This window comes from Megalobrama amblycephala, linkage group LG4 (genome assembly GCF_018812025.1).
Source record: "Megalobrama amblycephala isolate DHTTF-2021 linkage group LG4, ASM1881202v1, whole genome shotgun sequence".
Lineage (NCBI taxonomy): Eukaryota > Metazoa > Chordata > Actinopteri > Cypriniformes > Xenocyprididae > Megalobrama > Megalobrama amblycephala.
Window position 1 is genome coordinate 48,547,278 of NC_063047.1, and position 18,021 is coordinate 48,565,298.

An 18,021-nucleotide genomic window follows, 5' to 3' on the forward strand; every position below is an offset into this window, starting at 1 on the left:
CATGGTATAAAGCAGAGGTGGCTAACGTCGGTCTTGGAGAGCCACAGTCCTGCAGAGTTTTGCTCCAACCTTGATAAAAACACCTGCCTGTTGCCTGTCTAGTATCCCTTCAGACCTTGACTAGCTTGTTCAGGTGTTTGATTTGGGTTGGAGCAAAATTCTGGCAAAACTTTGCCACACCACTAATATAAAGAAAAATAAAATAGATTGTAGAACAGACAAAGAATTGCATTAAAAAACCTGTAAAAATTAAAGTGCAATGATTTAATTTTACTACCAAGTTCAAGTTAAAAACTTTTAATCGAGTGAGAATTCTTAAGAAATTTAAGCTGAAAAGATATTCACAATAAATTACACAGGTAATCTATGGCGGGCATACAAATGAGCATGCCAAGAGATGTAGCAATAACAACTGAAATTACAGAGAACTGAACAGGAAAAATAACAATTAAAAAAAACTGCGCACAGATCAAGTACCCACAATCAGTTAATATTCAGGTACAAATCAAATGTAACCTTTATGTGTTTAAAAAAAAAAAAAAAAAAAAAAATTCACACGATAGCAGTAAAAAGATCCAAAGCACCAAAGTAAAACTACATACAAAAGGACTGTAGTAAGAGGGAAAAAAAACAATGCTTATTGTCCACAGGTGAGCAGTAAAAACAGACGACTTCGATTATTTCTTATTTTTTGCCTGATTTCTTGGAGAGCCTTTTAGTAAATCTCGAATTTTGAGGTAAACCCCCGTTGCTTCAGCAACCTCTGTAAACTCAGGAGTGTCCTCGAAAGGAATTATTCCCGCAGCAAATCTGCTACGGTGTGGGACGAAAGCGACTTTATTTATGACAGGTTCCTCCGTGTCATCAGCCACTTGAGCGTTCGACTCTTGTGTGCTTATCTGCGGAGAGGCTGAAGTTCCATTTGTTGCATCATGATTACTGTTTTCCTCGTAAATTTCATCCAGGACGATAATATCACTCAAGTCGATCGTGTTTTCATTAATCGAATGTTTTTCCTGTCCTTCACAGGTTGTTTTTTCTATGGTCTCATCCTCACAGTTAGTTACTGGATCAGCAGGTGAAGATGGTGTGCTCTTGATTTCATATGTATGACTCAGGTCCTCCATCTTTTCTCCTTCTTCCTCAGTGTCAAGCCTAAGCGAAGTGACGACACTGGGGGAACTTGGGACGGGGGTCTCAGAAGCTCCAGCTTCAGAATCACTGTTGGTTGTAGTATCTGCCTTCTCAAGGGCAGCCCAAAGAAGCCTTTGCTGCTCCTCTAGTTCCTCCAGAGACAGCCCATCTTCTGACTCCTCCCCCTCCGTCATCCCCCTCACTTGGGTGGATGGAGAATAACTTGTAGGTGGAGTTGCTGGTGGAGTTCCCTTAGGGACTGGAGGTGTGGTTGGAGGCGTTCCCAGCGGTAAAGGCGGAGGAACGCTCATGGACGAAGTACCAGGAGGGAGTGGCGGGTGGAACTGGAAACCATCAGGTCTCATTTGAGGTGCGTCATGATCTGTAGAAGGACGAAAACTAAATCGTCATGATTTTCTTACACGATAATAAAGTATTCTGGACAAAACTATAGACCCTGACACATTTAAAACGTGCCATCAGAGAAGTGCTAATGAAATGTCACTGTTATGGTCAATGATTTCTGCCCTACAAAATCATTGGCAGAAATGGTGACATTTCATTAGAACTTCTCTGATGGCATGTTTGTCCCAAATGACACACTAAACTGGGTTGACAATTATCGATTTCTCATATTTAATGGATCTTCCTTTTATGGAAGCTTGATTCTGCCATGAAATAAAAAAAATAATAGGTAATTGCGATTTCTCTCACAATTCTGACATTTTCCGTGCAATTGCGAGTTTATATCTTATAATTCTGACTTTTTTTTCTCAGAAGTGAGAGATATAAAGTCAGAATTGTGAGTTATAAAGTCAAAATTGTGAGTTATAGTCTGAATTGTGAGTTATAAAGTCAGAATTGCGTGATATAAACTCACAATTGTGAGAAAAAGTCAGAATTGCTTTATAACTCGCAATTCAGACTTTATAACTCACAATTCTGACTTTTTCCCCTCACAATTCTTTCTCAGAATTTTGACACATAAACTAGCAATTGTGTGTTATAATGTCCAATTGTGAGGGAAAAAATACTTTTTCTCAGAATTGCGAGTTTATATCCCACAATTCTGACTTAACTTGCAATTGCATGTTATAGTCAGGATTGCGAGATATACACTCACATTTCTAAGAAAAAAAGTCAGAATTGCGAGTTCATATCATGCAATTCTGATTTTATAGCTTGCAACTGTGTTTATATCTCACAATTTTGAGGGAAAAAAAGTAATTGAAGAATTGCATGATAAAAACTCAGAATTGCGTCTTTATATCTTCTGACTCTATAACTCGTAATTGCGAGTTTAAAAATCTCGAAATTCAGATGACGCAAACTCTGGATCAACATGCACATTCCAAATATTGCTATATATCCTAATTATTGTTAACATGTATTCATTACTTCCATTAGCTCATTGTTTCTACCTTAAATTAAATTAATTTGCTAACAGTGACTGTAAATTAAATTGCCCAAATTATTTATATTGTTAGCTATCTGTGTGATTATATGTACATTTCTGAAATTACATAATTTGGACACAGTCAACTCTGATAACAGACTACTCTAAACTGTAATGTTGACATGCACTCCCTGTAAAACTGCTTTGAAACGATATGTATTGTGAAAAGCGGTATACAAATAAATGTGAATTGAACTGAAATTCTGAGGGGAAAAAAAGTCAGAATTGTGAGATAAAAAAGTCAGAATTACCTTTTTTATTTATTTTTTTTATTTAGTGGCAGAAACAAGCTTTCATATTTTGATGAACCAAATTTCTATTTAATCAATGTTTTTTGTTCCGTTGATGCGTGAACTTCTCTAAATATTATTTGTAGCATCCCTACCATCCAATAATTGCAATAAGCTTTGTGCTTTGTTACTTCTGATATGAAAGAAAATCTGTTCTTTTAAAGTCTGTCTTTTTATAACAAAATTCAAACAACTAATATTGTTTTGATTCTCTTTAATAAAGGGTGACAGATTGCTGTAGCACCTCAGTTCAATCGGAGGGGCAGCTCGGAGCGCACATAAACCGATCATCTCTTCCACTTTACTACTTGTTACAGCACGAAATAAACATGAATGAACATCAGAAGGTATGTTGAAAGATACAGTACAGTTAACTGAAATGTATCATGTCTCATGTAGTCTCAATCAGTGTTTCTACTGTGGAAAGACGTCAATGAAACAGCTTGTAAACAATGTATTACCTCAGGAAAACCATTCAATGTCTATAAACGCATTTCATATTCCTTATATTTTTATGGTGTGTTCACACTTGGCAGGTTTGGTTCGATTAAAACGAACTCTGGTTCGATTGCTCTGTTCATAAGTGCGGTTCATAAGCCTGAACTCTGCCATCACACATAATTATATTATTAAAAAGTTAATATAGAATTGCCTTATGTGCAATTTAAATGATTAAATGAGATATACAACTTAATTTCCACTTGAGTGTTGATTATTAAATAAATGAGATTAAGTGATTTTATCTAAACTATTTTTGTGTTTCTGTTAAAAAAAATCATTATACTATACGTAACACATTTCAAAAAACACAAGTAAATAGTTTTACAGCAAAGATGCCACGTCAAGTATGCATTCCAGAACAATCTGTACTCATAAATCCTACAGAGTCTAGCAAAGTCAAAGCCGTGTACCTGACTCTATCTCCATATCCGACGCCTGGTGTGTTTGCTCTGAATTAGATCTCCATTTCTTTGTCTTCTGGGGTGTTGATTCAGACTCATGACGCCTCTTACTGCAGCTGGTGGCCTGCTGGGCACATATGAGGTTATTAATTCCTTGGGAAATATCAATAAAGGCAATAAAATAGAAATACACACACATATACAAAAATATATTGAAAAGGGTTTTTACCGGAAAGGTACTGCTTAAAAAAGCAGCAAAATTTTGCTTCCATTGCTGAGGTTGCATTGGAATGGAACCGAATGACCTGTAATCCTGTATATTGAGGGAGAAATAAAACAAGGTTTTGTTGGATTTCAATAGAACAGGAGACCTGATAGAGGGAAAACAGCTTTTACTACTGATCACAGAACCGTGCCCCATTTGGGACAAGTGCTGACTGCGTTTCTGAACACTGAGCCAATGCGTATTGGATGGTCCAGCTAAAAATACATTTTTAATGCTATTTGTGTATATAAAATAAATTGAATGGAAAGGTCATGTCAGATGGTTTGAAATATGATATTTGAATGAAAGTGTGGCAAGCAGTTTTTAGGATTTCAGGAATTCCCCATTCAAGTAGATAGGACTTGGTCCTCAATGCCCCAAGTAGGAGACACTGCAATGCAAATATGGCCGCAGAGTGAACAGACTTTCCTTGAAGGGAACTTTGACCAAGTTCACAGCGCGACTCCCGCATATGAGAACATTTAGACTTCTATGCTTGTGTGTAGTGGGTGGTTGCAAAGCACATTATGTGAATTAAATATTATGTGAGTTTGTCAATACTTAGAATTTAGGTGGTGGAAACACAAGCATGTTTTTTGTTTGTTTTGTGTCCAATTAGAGTGTATGTACACTTACATCTCTTACGTTGGGCGGTATAGAGACATTGAAGCCAGGAAAGTCAACCAGCTTGGAGACATCATAAGAGATCTTTTGGCTGGGGTTATTTTCATCGCCATCATTTGATCCTTGCAAAGAAAAGTTAACAAATCAATGGCAGTATAGTTCTACTTAAAACACACTATCCTTCCTTAATCACGCTTCAGAAAGGTAAAGCCCTCGCTCCTGTGGTCAGCTCACCTCAAGTAAGAAAACCCTCAAAATATCCACACAATTATGGGGTTTCTTAACCTAGGAAATTTGTTGCTAACACTGGCCATAATAAGATACCAAACTCACTCTTACCATCATAGAGCATCAGGCCTGAGTTTTCCATTTCTGCTTCTTTTAACCAGCCAGGCGGGTAACCGAGCTCCCTCATGCGATAGATGAATGGAGGAAGGGTGTTTGTGGTAATCCCAAGAGCATCAAGGAGGTCTTGACTAAACAAAGACAACATAAATTGCATATCATCTGAGTTGACTTTCAGAAAAATGACATTTATATTTGGGGGGAAAAAAAATATGGGTGGAAAGACAGAATGCATTTATGTTATCGGTATAGGAGTCAATTGTAGGGTTGCCAAAAGTATTTCCCCCTAGCATTTTGAGTGGATTCTTAAATACCTCTAATTGGCCACTGTATTCACTCGCTCAACAGATTTGTCTGTGATTGGATACAATGATCAACGCTTCAGAAACATGTTGTAAATAGACATCTTTGCTCTTCATCGAGCGCTTACAGATACACACGGGGGCATTTGAAATCCCTAATATATATGCTGATAGACGCCTGCTTTCAAATGCTCCCATGTGTATCTCGGTGAAGAGCGTCAAAGATGTCTATTCACAACATGTCTTTGAAGCGTTGATCATTGTAGCCAATCACAGACATATCTGTTGAGCGAGTGAAGACAGTGGCCAATCAGAGGTGTTTAAGAATCCGCTCAACAGATACATCGACTTGTAGACGAGCCTGTATAATTCACACTTACACTTCTTTTCTGGCTCAAACATATATGGCTGAATTAAACCAACATTTCCACTTGCCATTGTGTAGCGTTTGCTACAGTTGACAGAGCGGATCAAGCAGTCCGAGCAGGTGTGATTGAGTGGAGGCGGGGACTAATTTGCATATTCATGAGCCTGTGTATACTAAATGAAGACAGTTACATTCAAGCTATTTTAAGGCATGAAGATATTATTTTCACAGGAAAAAAATGTTAAAAGATTTAATTTTCCTAAAATGGTTGACTGCAGAGAGAGGGAGACTTGGCTTATTTGAAAACTGAAAAATTTGTAAAAACAGAAAAAGGAAGAAAAAAAAAAAAACATGCAAAAACTGACACTTCATAAGTTGGCTGACCTCATTATTCCCGGCTTGTACTTTGCGAATCGCTCCTCAACTTCTTCTGCATGGTAACGTTGGTTGCTCTGATTGCTGTTCTGTGAAAACTCCTTTCTTTTTTCATTGATACGAGCCATATCTTTGGGCTTAAACAGTAAATAAAAATATGGATGTAAATGTAATGAATGTAAATATGAATATAGTACAGATATATTGTCAGTAATTAAAGAGAAAGACCTCCGGACAGTCTCGCAGTTGATGGCCCTCAGAGCAGCAGTTAAAACAGCACGGTTTAGGTCTGGAAAGACAACAAACACACTTCAATTCCTCAACCAGAAAAGCAAATCAGACACAAAAATACAGATGCTAATCTAAAACAATACTGATTTGCACGGCATCAGTCTTGCAATCCCATAAAAATATCAATATCCAAAAGCTGTGATTGAAAACTCTTGCCATACCTTTTCTCCTTTATCTGCACCTCTTGGCCCTCGAGGGCAATGATCTGGCCAAAGACCTGCTGGTATCTTTGCAAAAAATCATTCAGGATGTACACAGACGTGTAAAATAGAGTAAAAGCATTATCTAAATTACAAAAAGCACAGCAAGTATTAACTTTTAGGATACTTGGGAACTTCCCATCCGTCAGTCAGCTGGGGGTTTTCATTCAGCAGCGGCTGGCCAAGTTTATCAACACAGAAGTTGGCGAAGTATAAAACGCTCCCTATTATCTACAAACCAAAAACAAGGTTGATTTGTAGAGGCTTCAGTAGTCTACTAAGTGAATATGAGTGATGTATGCGGTGACACTGGTTTGTAGGACTCACACTGAAAGCATTTTTTATATGTTTAGAGTCACTGGTAGTCTTCGCTTTATAGCTCTCCTCCATGATGAAACTTGAAAGCTACAAACAAGGAAAAAACAGAATTAATGCTCTCTGATGGAGACTATTGTATTAAATTCCTTGTCCAGTGATATTAGAGATGTACATGTGGGTTGACATGAAGAGCAGAGCCTTCTTTATCATTGTTACACTCATGTAGGCGTTTCTGGACAAGACCGTAGATGAAGTCTTCAATTTCTTTCCGACACTGCCTAAACACACACACAAAGAGCATCTCTCAACAAAACTACCATTTGAAAAAAAATCAAACATTAAATTGAAAGATGATGCAGAAAGTACCTACTTGGAAATGATGCTGTTTCCATAATTAACCTGACAAAGTGGCCCATCGGTTTTGGAATCTGCTATTTTTATACCTCTGGAATAAAAACGACCATTGAATCAATAAATCAATAACTGCAAATGCCCAGTTAAACTGTGTATTGAAATAAGAGTTCAAATAATTATTATTCACTCACGTAGGACGACTTAATATGGTCAACTTTCTCTTCAGTTCCTCATGTGGATCATCGTTAAGGTGCAAAATTCAACACTCAATATAAAGACAGACAACAAGCAGTGAAAAAAGATCAAATCAAAGATAGCAGATAGTATTGGTACAAAATAGTATCAGCATATTATCAGTCAGAATTAGCATTTTTCATCTGTTTGATTAGGCCAATTTTGAAGTTCGATAACACAAGAGTTTATTCACTCCAGTGAACCATTTTTCTGTCTTGAAATTTCTGTCATTAATTACTCACCCTCATGTCGTTCCACACCCGTAAGACATTCATTCATCTTAGGAACACAAATTAAGATCTTTTTAATGAAACCTGAGAGTTTTCTGTCCCTCCATTGATGCAACTACCACTTTCAAGCCTCAGAAAGGCAATAAAGACATCATTAAAGTAACCCATGTGACTCCAGTGGTTTGAAGGGTTAGTTCAACCAAAAATGAAAATAATGTAATTTATTACTCACCCTCATGCCGTTCCACACCCGTAAGACCTTCGTTAATCTTCGGAACACAAATTAAGATATTTTTATTGAAATCCGATGGCTCAGTGAGGCCTGCATAGCCAGCAATGACATTTCCTCTCTCAAGATCCATTAATGTACTAAAAACATATTTAAATCAGTTCATGTGAGTACAGTGGTTCAACATTAATATTATAAAGCGACCAAAATTTTCAAAACACTGCTTCATGAAGCTTCGGAGCATAATGAATCAGCGTGTCAAATCAGCGGTTCGGAGCGCCAAAGTCACGTGATTTCAACAATTTGGCAGTTTGACACGCGATCCGAATCATCATTCGACACAAAAGATTCATAACGCTCCGAAGCTTCCTGAAGCAGTGTTTTGAAATCGGCCATCAAGTCATTTACAAGTCATTTATAATATTTATAAACGCTTTATAATATTAATATTGAACCACTGCACTCACATGAACTGATTTAAACATGTTTTTAGTACATTAATGGATCTTGAGAGAGGAAATGTCATTGCTGCCTATGCAGGCCTCACTGAGCCATCAGATTTCATCAAAAATATCTTAATTTGTGTTCCGAAGATCTTACGGGTGAGGAACGGCATGAGGGCAAGTAATAAATGACAGAATTTTCATTTTTGGGTGAACTAACGCTTTAACCTCAATTTTATGAAGCAATGCGAGTGCTTTGTTTGCGGGGAAAAAAAACCCAATTAACCACTTTATTTACAAAATATTAATCTCCAACACGCTACAACGTCTGCTCTCGCATCAACACAACACGTATGCATTGTGGTGCTCTCATGAACAAGTGTTGGAGATTAATATTTTGTAAATAAAGTGGTAAATCATGTTTTTTTGCACGAGCAAAGCACTGGCATTGCTTCATAAAATTGAGGTTAATCCACTGGAGTCACATGGATTACTTTAATGATGTCTTTACTACCTTTCTGGGGCTTGAAAGTGGTAGTTGCATCAATGGAGGGACAGAACGCTCTCAGATTTCATTAAAAAGATCTTCATTTGTGTTCTGAAGATGAATGTTTGTAACGATGACAAAATTCTACTTTTTGGGTGAACTAATCCTTTAATTCTTGACTGAAGTCCTATATTACAGAAAAAGTTACTAAACATGCCTTATGTCACTTGCAGACTGTGAAATGATAGATTTAGGAGTTTTAGTGTGCTTTTTCTAAGAAGAAAAAAAATCAAAATAGCACAGTTATAATATCGATTATCGGCCATAACAAAATAAAAATCTACTAACTTAATCATATTTTCATCGTAACTGAACTAAACATAACTGATCTACACAAATGTCCACATTTTCCCACTCTACATTGCCTTTTAACGTCTGATGAACACAATCAGAAGTACAATAATAGATACAGCTATATTCAGTAATACAACTATATTCAACAAGCGAGTCAGATATATTTCAGCAGAAATTAATGAGAAAGCCAGCGCGCTCACTGGATGAAGGATATTCTCTGCGTTCAGACGCTCTATTGTTTCCTCGCACACTTCTAATGTCTGCCGAAGCTCCCGGAGTCGATCTGAACTCTCACCCTCCTCATCATCACCTTCATCTGTCAGACGATTGTGCGCTGGCGCTTTCTCCTCGAATTGGTCGAACAATTCTGAATCTCCAAAATCCACCGCAGCCATGTTTGATGACCACAATGCGCGTCCGGTTCGAAGGGCAAATCCTACAACTCTCTGACGCGTGACTGTTGATTGGCTAGAGACCAGAATCAGGAAGTAAATATACACTCACGCCTGCAAACAACACGCCGTCTAGGGAATTCTTCATACTAGAAGTTATTTTCGGTTTTACAATGCTCCCCTGTAACCACGGTAAAGATTATACCTGGCATGTCAGAGCGTTTGCGATAAAACACTTCATTTCTTCACTATTTTAAATTTTCCTCAATCATCATCATGACATCTGTAGGAGTTTCTCTCATCAATATGTCATATTGGGAGAGTGGGAAGAGGAGGATACGATTCTTATATCTTACAAACAATAACTCGTTTAATGTGACTAAACCGAGCACTAATGAGGTAAGTGTAAAAATACCATAATACTGTTGATTTTTGGACATGTATACAAACCCTGCTGAAAAACTACTGAAACCTGATCATATCTGATTTAGTAGGCTGGTTTTAGAGGGATTTTGACCACTTTTTTAGCTAGCTGATTGGACTGGGACACCAGCTTGGCCAGGCTGGAAGAAGCCGTCAACCAGTCTAGGCATGGAAAATTTATCTGCATGGAAAGAAAACATGAACTGCATCGTCCTTTACTTACCATCATGGTAAAGTGATGCTTTCCCTGCTGAAAAAAACAGCTGACCATCCATCTTAAACCAGCTAAAACCATAGACTAAACCAAAACATAGACTGGTTTTAGCTGGTTTAAGGTGGATGGTCAGTTGGTCTCGCAGCCTGACCAGCTAAAGAAATGGTCAAACCCCTCTAAAACCAGCCTGCAAAACAAGACCAACTAAAACCAGTCAGCTTAAAGGATTAGTCCACTTTTAAATAAACTTTTCCTGATAATTTACTCACCCCCATGTCATCCAATATGTTCATGTCTTTCTTTCGTCAGTCGAAAAGAAATTAAGGTTTTTGATGAAAACATTCCAGGATTTTTCTCCTTATAGTGGACTTCAATGGACTCCAAACGGTTGAAGGTCAAAATTACAGTTGCAGTGCAGTTTCAAAGGGCTTTAAACGATACCAGACGAGGAATAAGGGTCTTATCTAGAGAAACGATCGCTCATTTTCCAAAAAAAAAAAAAATACAACCGTTTATGCTTTATAAACACAAAATATCGCCTTAAGTTGCACGTGCTTCCGCTTTCCATATTCTTCAAAACGCTTATGCCTTTTCTACGCACGGAAAAAAACTAAACTGGTGCCGCATTCGATCCGTAAGTAGAATAGGGAAGGTGTAGAAGCATAAGCGTTTTGAAGAATACGGAAACGGGATGTATGTTCAAGGCGATCTTTTGTGTTTATAAAGCATTTACAGTTGTATTTTTTCCGAAAATGAGCGATCGTTTCTCTAGATAAGACTCTTATTCCTCGTCTGGTATCATTTAAACCCTTTGAAGCTGCACTGAAACTGTAATTTTGACCTTCAACCGTTTGGAGTCCATTGAAGTCCACTATATGGAGAATAATCCTGGAATGTTTTCCTCAAAAACCTTCATTTCTTTTCGACTGACGAAAGAAAGACATGAACGTCTTGGATGACATGGGGGTCAGTAAATTATCAGGAAAAGTTTATTTACAAGTGGACTAATCCTTTAAGAAGGTTTTAGATGTTTTTTCAGCTGGGTTTTCACTGTGTGTTCTCATTTTTCCAGTGAGTGTTCCCCCTTTTGTTGATTATTGATAAATTAAATACGTTTACAAATATCTTTAATTCATATCAGTTTAAAGTTGTTTATAATCCATTTTAAATAAAGTGTAGATACCTACACTGTAAAAAATTACATTCATGATTTGTTATCATAGCATTTTTTCTTTTGTCAAATCAACTTAGATAATTAATGTAGTTCAGATAACATAATATTTTGAGTTTCTGGTGATTAAACCAATCGCCTTTATTGTATTAACTCAAATTTTTAATTTCAATGAACTCAAAAATTTAAGTTTTTTTTTTTTTTTTTAAGTTAAACCAACAATAATTTTTTACAGTGTTTCAGACATCTTTTTTCTCAGTCAGAATTGTGAGATATAAACTTGCAATTGCGAGAAAAAAGTCAGAATAACAAGAAAAAAGTCAGAATTGACTCGCAATTAACCGTTCGCAAAGATTGCGAGGACTTTAGAAGATGCAACATCTGGATCAACATGCACATTCCAAAATTCTATATATCCTAATTATTGTTAATATGTAATTCATTTTTCCAGGAGCTCATTGCTTCTACCTTCAAGTAAATTGCCAACAGTGTTTGTTAATTAATTGCCTAAATTATTACATTATTTGCTAGCTGCATTCTTTAAATTGTAATGTTGACATGCATTCTCTGTAAATCTGCTTTGAAACGATATGTATTGCGAAAAGCGCTATACAAATAAATGTGAATTGAATTGAATTTACCCGCCCCCTTTAGTTACTGTTGCTATGTCCGACAAGCCATGCCGATCTCACGCCACACATCATGTTCTCACGCAGTGAGCAAGGAGGACACTGATAACGCGTCGACAGACAAGACAGAGCAGGTTACTTTTGATATGAAACAAAGTCTCGAATTTCAAATTTTGTCATTTTTAAAGAAATTTAAACAATATATACCATTTTGTGGCTCTTTAATGTGTCGTGACAGATCACTGTAGTGCCTCAGATCATGCGGCTCGTGAACCGATCATCTCTTCCTACTAGTTCAGAGCATCAAATAAACATGAATGAACATCAGAAGGAATCTTGTTTTAAACGCAGAAAGACGTCAATACACGCCATTTTTAAAGGTGCCCAAGAATTCTTTTTTACAAGATGTAATATAAGTCTAAGGTGTCTCCTGAATGTGTCTGTGAAGTTTCAGCTCAAAATACCCCATAGATTTTTTTAAATTAATTTTTTTAACTGCCTATTTTGGGGCATCATTAACAACGCACTGATTTAGGCAGCGCCGCCCCTTTAATTTGCGTGCTCCCTGCCACACGAGCTGTCGACTATATTACAGCGCATTTACAAAGATCACACAGCTAATATAACCCTCAAATGGATCTTTACAAGATGTTCGTCATGCATGCTGCATGCATGCTTCGAATTATGTGAGTAAAGTATTTATTTGGATGTTAACGTTTTATTCTGAGTAAATTTGAGGCTATATGCTCTGTGGCTAACGGCTAATGCTACACTGTTGGAGAGATTTATAAAGAATGAAGTTGTGTTTATGAATTATATAGACTGCAAGTGTTTAAAAATGAAAATAGCGACGGCTCTTGTCTCCGTGAATACAGTAAGAAACTATGGTAACTTTAACCACATTTAACAGTACATTAGCAACATGCTAACGAAATATTTAGAAAGACAATTTACAAATATCACTAAAAATATCATGTTATCATGGATCATGTCAGTTATTAATGCTCCATCTGCCATTTTTTGCTGTTGTCCTTGCTTGCTTACCTAGTCTGTTGATTCAGCTGTGCACAGATCCAGACGTTTACTGGCTGCCCTTGTCTAATGCCTTTTATAATGTTGGGAACATGGGCTGGCATTATGCAAATATTGGGGCGTTCACCCCGACTGTTACGTAACAGTCGGTGTTATGTTGAGTTTCGCCTGTTCTTCGGAAGTCGTTTAAACAAATGAGATTTATATAAGAAGGAGGAAACAATGGAGTTTGAGACTCAATGTATGTCTTTTCCATGTACTGAACTCTTGTTATTTAACTATGCTGAGGTAAATTCAATTTTTGAATCTAGGGCACCTTTAAGTTTAAGTCCACCTATGTTAATCTGCTAACTCCCCTGACTGCTTTGTCGGACAAAATGGCAGATTTGGCGTTATGATTGGTTGGATCACCTGTCAGTGTCAATCAAACTCCGAGATGGTCCTCATTGCAGAACACGAGATCCAGATCCAACTCCTCCCACTTTACATATCACTAAACCTATCCGTCTCCACCCCCTGATCCTTAAACCTACCCGTCTCCACCCCCTGGATCTGGATCCAACTCCTCCCACTTTGCATATCCCCAAACCTACCCATCTCCACCCAATGGATCCTGGATCTCATGTACCGCAGAATTGCGAGATATAAACTTGCTATTGCGAGAAAGAGTCTGAATTGCGAGAAACAAGTTTCCACTAGATACCTGCTTTTTGCAGTAAAGTTTTGAAAAAAAATGTAATGTTTAATTTATTAATCTATGTCAATTTATTTTGTATAGTTCCTCATATATTCTGTTTATTGATTTTATTTTGAAGGATGAGATGATCCCTCTCTTTCTTGGAGCTGATCTGTTCTCAGACACAGACGTTCGCAGTGAAAACCAACCCAGATACCATGCCAAATTTGCTAAACGAGGATTGGCAACTAAACTGGTTTTCTCATCAGGTTTGTGATGATCTTTTTTTTTGGCCTGGGCATTAGATGATAAAAGATAATTTTTATGAACTATTAAAGGTTAATATTTAACTTTTTGCTCTGTAGACTTCAGATTCCAAGGGCTGCGACTTCCTTGTTCCAGCAACAGTCTGTGGTTCTATAGTGTTCAAGGGGTTTTTCGAGTGGCATTTGAACTGTATAACAAACAAGACCAGCTCTCAATCATGGAGTCGTTTCAGGTAATTCGAGTTTGTCATTTTATAATTTTATGTCTTTGTATCTTCACCATTTCTAATAAGTTGTTTTTTTTGTTTGTTTGATATTTTTTTTTAAATAATTTTGTTCATAAGGATCTATGGAAATCACGAATAAATGACAACAATTTAAACATGACCTATCATCTTGGTGCCCAGCACGTTCAACCCCAAAATGATCAAGAGGCGCAAACAATTTTGGCAAATAATAAAACATGTCCATCATACCAAAGCCATCGACACGCTGACGGAGGGGGAATGGACATCTTTCCAGTAACCACAGTTCAGTCAGATGTTTCATCATCTACAGACCATGACTACTGTTCCTCAACAGAGCAAACAAACTCAAGCTCGTCTGCTTTACTTGCCGAGAAACTTCACAGCCTAGCAGAAAAAGTGAAGTTACTTACAAATATTGAAGCAGAACAATTAAACACTACCACAAAGGTCTTGGACTATGTTGAATACTCTATTACCGGGACGATTGAAGAGGAAAGACTGACAGATGCCGTGATGGCCATGTTTCAAACTCATTTTAAGAGCTACTCCATCTACTCAAGCAGTCTGCTAAAGGCAGTGGCAGGTTGGCTTGGCCAGCAGTTCAATGCAGCCAACAGCACCATAAGCCACCGGGTTGAAGGTTTTAAGGCCCAACACATTGAACACATTACGAACTTGCCACCTCCAGAGGAGCTGGCAACTGAACTTTTCCCAGAGGCAATGCGGAACCTTCTGGCACACTGGATGGGACTGAGTGACGAGGCAGAAAACTGGAAACGACACAGCGAATACCCCATTTTATTGCTTATCCTAGAATTTGCCAATCACAATCTTATCACTGGAGTGGCCCATGTATTGTATTCCAGTCTAATATGCAAATAAGTATAGTTATTTGCATATTATGCATATCATGTATGTCAGTTATACATTATATGTCACGAGGTGGCATTTTTATAGCTGTATAGCCTTAAGATTATTCCAAATAAATAGTTTACCATTAAAAGTCAAATGTTTGTCTTTTCCACACATGTTGAGGGCGCAAATGTAACATTTGGTTATGAAAGGAATAAGAAGAGAGCAGTCTTGTGATTTTTGGCCAAACTATTAAGAATTTTAAAGGAAAATCTCTCATAGTAAATATCTTAAAGGTGCCATCGAATGAAAAATTCAATTTACCTTGGCATAGAGGAATAACAAGAGTTCAGTACATGGAAATGACATGCAGTGAGTCTCAAACACCATTGTTTCCTCCTTCTTATATAAATCTCATTTGTTTAAAAGACCTCCGAAGAACAGGCGAATCTCAACATAACACTGACTGTTACGTAACAGTCGGGATCATTGATATGCACGCCCCCAATATTTGCATATGCCAGCCCATATTCAAAGCATTACACAAGGGCAGCCAGTATTAACGTCTGGATCTGCACAGCTGAATCATCAGACTAGGTAAGCAAGCAAGGATAATAGCAAAAAATGGCAGATGGAGCAATAATAAATGATCCATGATAACATGATATTTTTAGTGATATTTGTGAATTGTCTTTCTAAATGTTTCGTTAGCATGTTGCTAATGTACTGTTAAAAGTGGTTAAAGTTACCATCATTTCTTACTGTATTCACAGAGACAAGAGCTGTCGCTATTTTCATTTTTTAACACTTGCAGTCTCTATAATTCATAAACACAACTTCATTCTTTATAAATCTCTCCAACAGTGTGTAATGTTAGCTTTAGCCACGGAGCATAGCCTTAAATTCATTCAGATTAAAATGTAAACATCCAAATAAATACTATACTCACAGGAATCGATGTATGAATGACGAACACTTTATAAAGATCCATTTTGAGGGTTATATTAGCTGTGTGAACTTTGCGTTTGCTGTTTAAGGCGGAGAGAGGCCGCGGGGGAGCGGGAGATTTAAAGGGGCCGTGCGCTGAATCAGTGCATAGTTAATGATGCCCCAAAATAGGCAGTTAAGAAAATGTATTTAAAAAACTCTTTGGGGTATTTTGAGCTGAAACTTTACAGACATGCTCAGGGGACACTTTAGACTTATATTACAAATTTTGAAAAAGGGTTCTAGGGCACCTTTAATATTTTTCACTTGAAGATATAGCTTCACATCCTTTTTGCCAGCTTTTGGTAGCTTTTAGGATTTTTGTAACCGTGCATACTTTGTTGATTCACAAGGTAGTAAAGAAAAACTGCATAAACAGAACAGACTGGTCTAGTGACTCCCGAAATCAGGTCTCCATTAGGACCTCATGCAATCCCATTGGTTCAAAAGGCTTTTAATAGGAACTCTCTTTAGTGCCTGTTTACAATTCCTACAAAATTATGTTAAACACTGTTTCAACTACGTTATAATGATTTATGGCTATAGGCTATTAGTTAGCTTATGTACTAGCATAGCTTACAGATAGCCGATTAGCCTGATTCCTTAGTTTATACACACATTTGCACTTACCCTACATGTATTTACAGTCATCCTTAATTTAATTGTGTTAAATTAAGTGTCAAAATCCAAATATTTCAGTTATAAATAAAAAAAAATTAGTGATGTTCAATTATTCACTTAATAGGCCATTATATTATTTATTAATTAACAGTTAAGCGTAAGAAATCACATTAAATTGGTTTTGACTCTAGCATGAAAAAATATAATGTTTACATGGGTTGTAACTCGTGGCGAGAGATTGCTCAAAACTGCGCATGCGTCAAACGCCTGTGTACGCGTACGAGTCAAGTGAAGTATAGTTTGCAAGGCTGTGTTAGTGTACGCGTAAACAATGTATACCAGGGCTTCAGAGACAGTATCGCTGGCAAAGTGTAAAAAACAGCAACGAAAACAGGCAAAATCCAAATAGAGTTGCAACTGGCCCACCAAACAGACCAACTAAACAAGGGGAAGAAGAGGAGCGCTGAAAGCACATGTAACAAACCTGAAAAGGAAACTGTAGTCTGATGGAATTTCACTCTTTTTTCAGAAGGAACCTAATATGGGAGATATCTCCATTTTGTTAGGCTTTATTTTGATACATGTAGTAACATATGCATGTTTGTATACATAACCTTGTAATGCTCTAAAAACTGTATACACCAGTTGCATTCCTGGGTCCATCTTGTAAGAAGAGTTATAAACGTGCCTAACCCAGTTTCTGCATAACTTCATGTGCTCCATATTAGACAGTCTCCAGAAGATGTGCAATTTGACACCTCTCAAAAAAATAAATAAATAAAAAGATTAGTTTTTGCCCTTGAAGCTGAATAGTTTGTTCACTCACCAGGAGGTGTTTCTGTCACAAGGAAGATTAGGGATGTTCCAACAATACAGAGAATAGGCAATCCAAAAGCAAAACCATATCCATTAAACCAGAAATGAATAAGTTTGTTTGATTTACTAGAGGTAACAGAAGTGCAGCTGCCTGCATGTAGCAACTGAAAATGTAATAACTGCACATAATGTAAGTCAACAAATTTTCATAATGTAATTTTCTCAAAAATGTAATAAAATTGTGAATGCAGTTTTTTTTTTTTATTTGATGAGAAATGCATAATGAACTCCCTTTGTCATGAAGTAATTTTAGAAGGAAAAAAAAAGACATTTTTATAATCCATAATTATAATTTCCCACAAAGTGTACTAAACTGATTTATTATTAGTATTATACACTTTTAATAATAATGTATATTCATAGTTAAATGAGGCACTTCAGTTTGAAGAGGATATTGAAAAAAAAATGTCAATTTGATTTTGGATTTTGATAGG

At 37.0% G+C, this 18,021-nt stretch overlaps 2 protein-coding genes across 5 annotated transcripts; one reads left to right on the top strand and one right to left on the bottom strand.

Moving 5' to 3' along the window:
• Positions 1-281: 281 nt before the first annotated feature.
• Positions 282-9,595, bottom strand: zcchc8 (zinc finger, CCHC domain containing 8). Of its 2 annotated transcripts, none has more exons than XM_048189692.1 (14): positions 9,415-9,595; positions 7,415-7,457; positions 7,240-7,314; positions 7,042-7,147; positions 6,879-6,956; positions 6,679-6,782; positions 6,513-6,578; positions 6,289-6,349; positions 6,070-6,197; positions 5,011-5,147; positions 4,684-4,793; positions 4,012-4,095; positions 3,792-3,906; positions 282-1,516 (listed from the first exon to the last, which is right to left on the bottom strand). In XM_048189692.1, the coding sequence occupies exons 1-14, from the start codon at positions 9,593-9,595 to the stop codon at positions 678-680; spliced, it is 2,127 nt and encodes a 708-aa protein (XP_048045649.1). In that variant the 3' UTR covers positions 282-677. The 2 variants fall into 2 exon arrangements, with proteins under 2 accessions (XP_048045649.1, XP_048045648.1); XM_048189691.1 differs by having other exon boundaries at positions 3,792-3,909.
• On the top strand, positions 9,571-15,260 carry si:ch211-110p13.9 (uncharacterized protein LOC562347 homolog). Of its 3 annotated transcripts, XM_048189693.1 has the most exons (5): positions 9,645-9,784; positions 9,882-9,991; positions 13,877-14,006; positions 14,103-14,236; positions 14,348-15,260. In XM_048189693.1, exons 1-5 carry the CDS (start codon positions 9,766-9,768, stop codon positions 15,131-15,133), a joined length of 1,179 nt encoding a protein of 392 aa, XP_048045650.1. In that variant the 5' UTR covers positions 9,645-9,765; the 3' UTR covers positions 15,134-15,260. The 3 variants fall into 3 exon arrangements, with proteins under 3 accessions (XP_048045652.1, XP_048045650.1, XP_048045651.1); XM_048189695.1 differs by lacking the exon at positions 9,882-9,991 and having other exon boundaries at positions 9,571-9,688; XM_048189694.1 differs by having other exon boundaries at positions 9,695-9,991.
• The last annotated feature ends 2,761 nt before the right edge of the window (positions 15,261-18,021 follow it).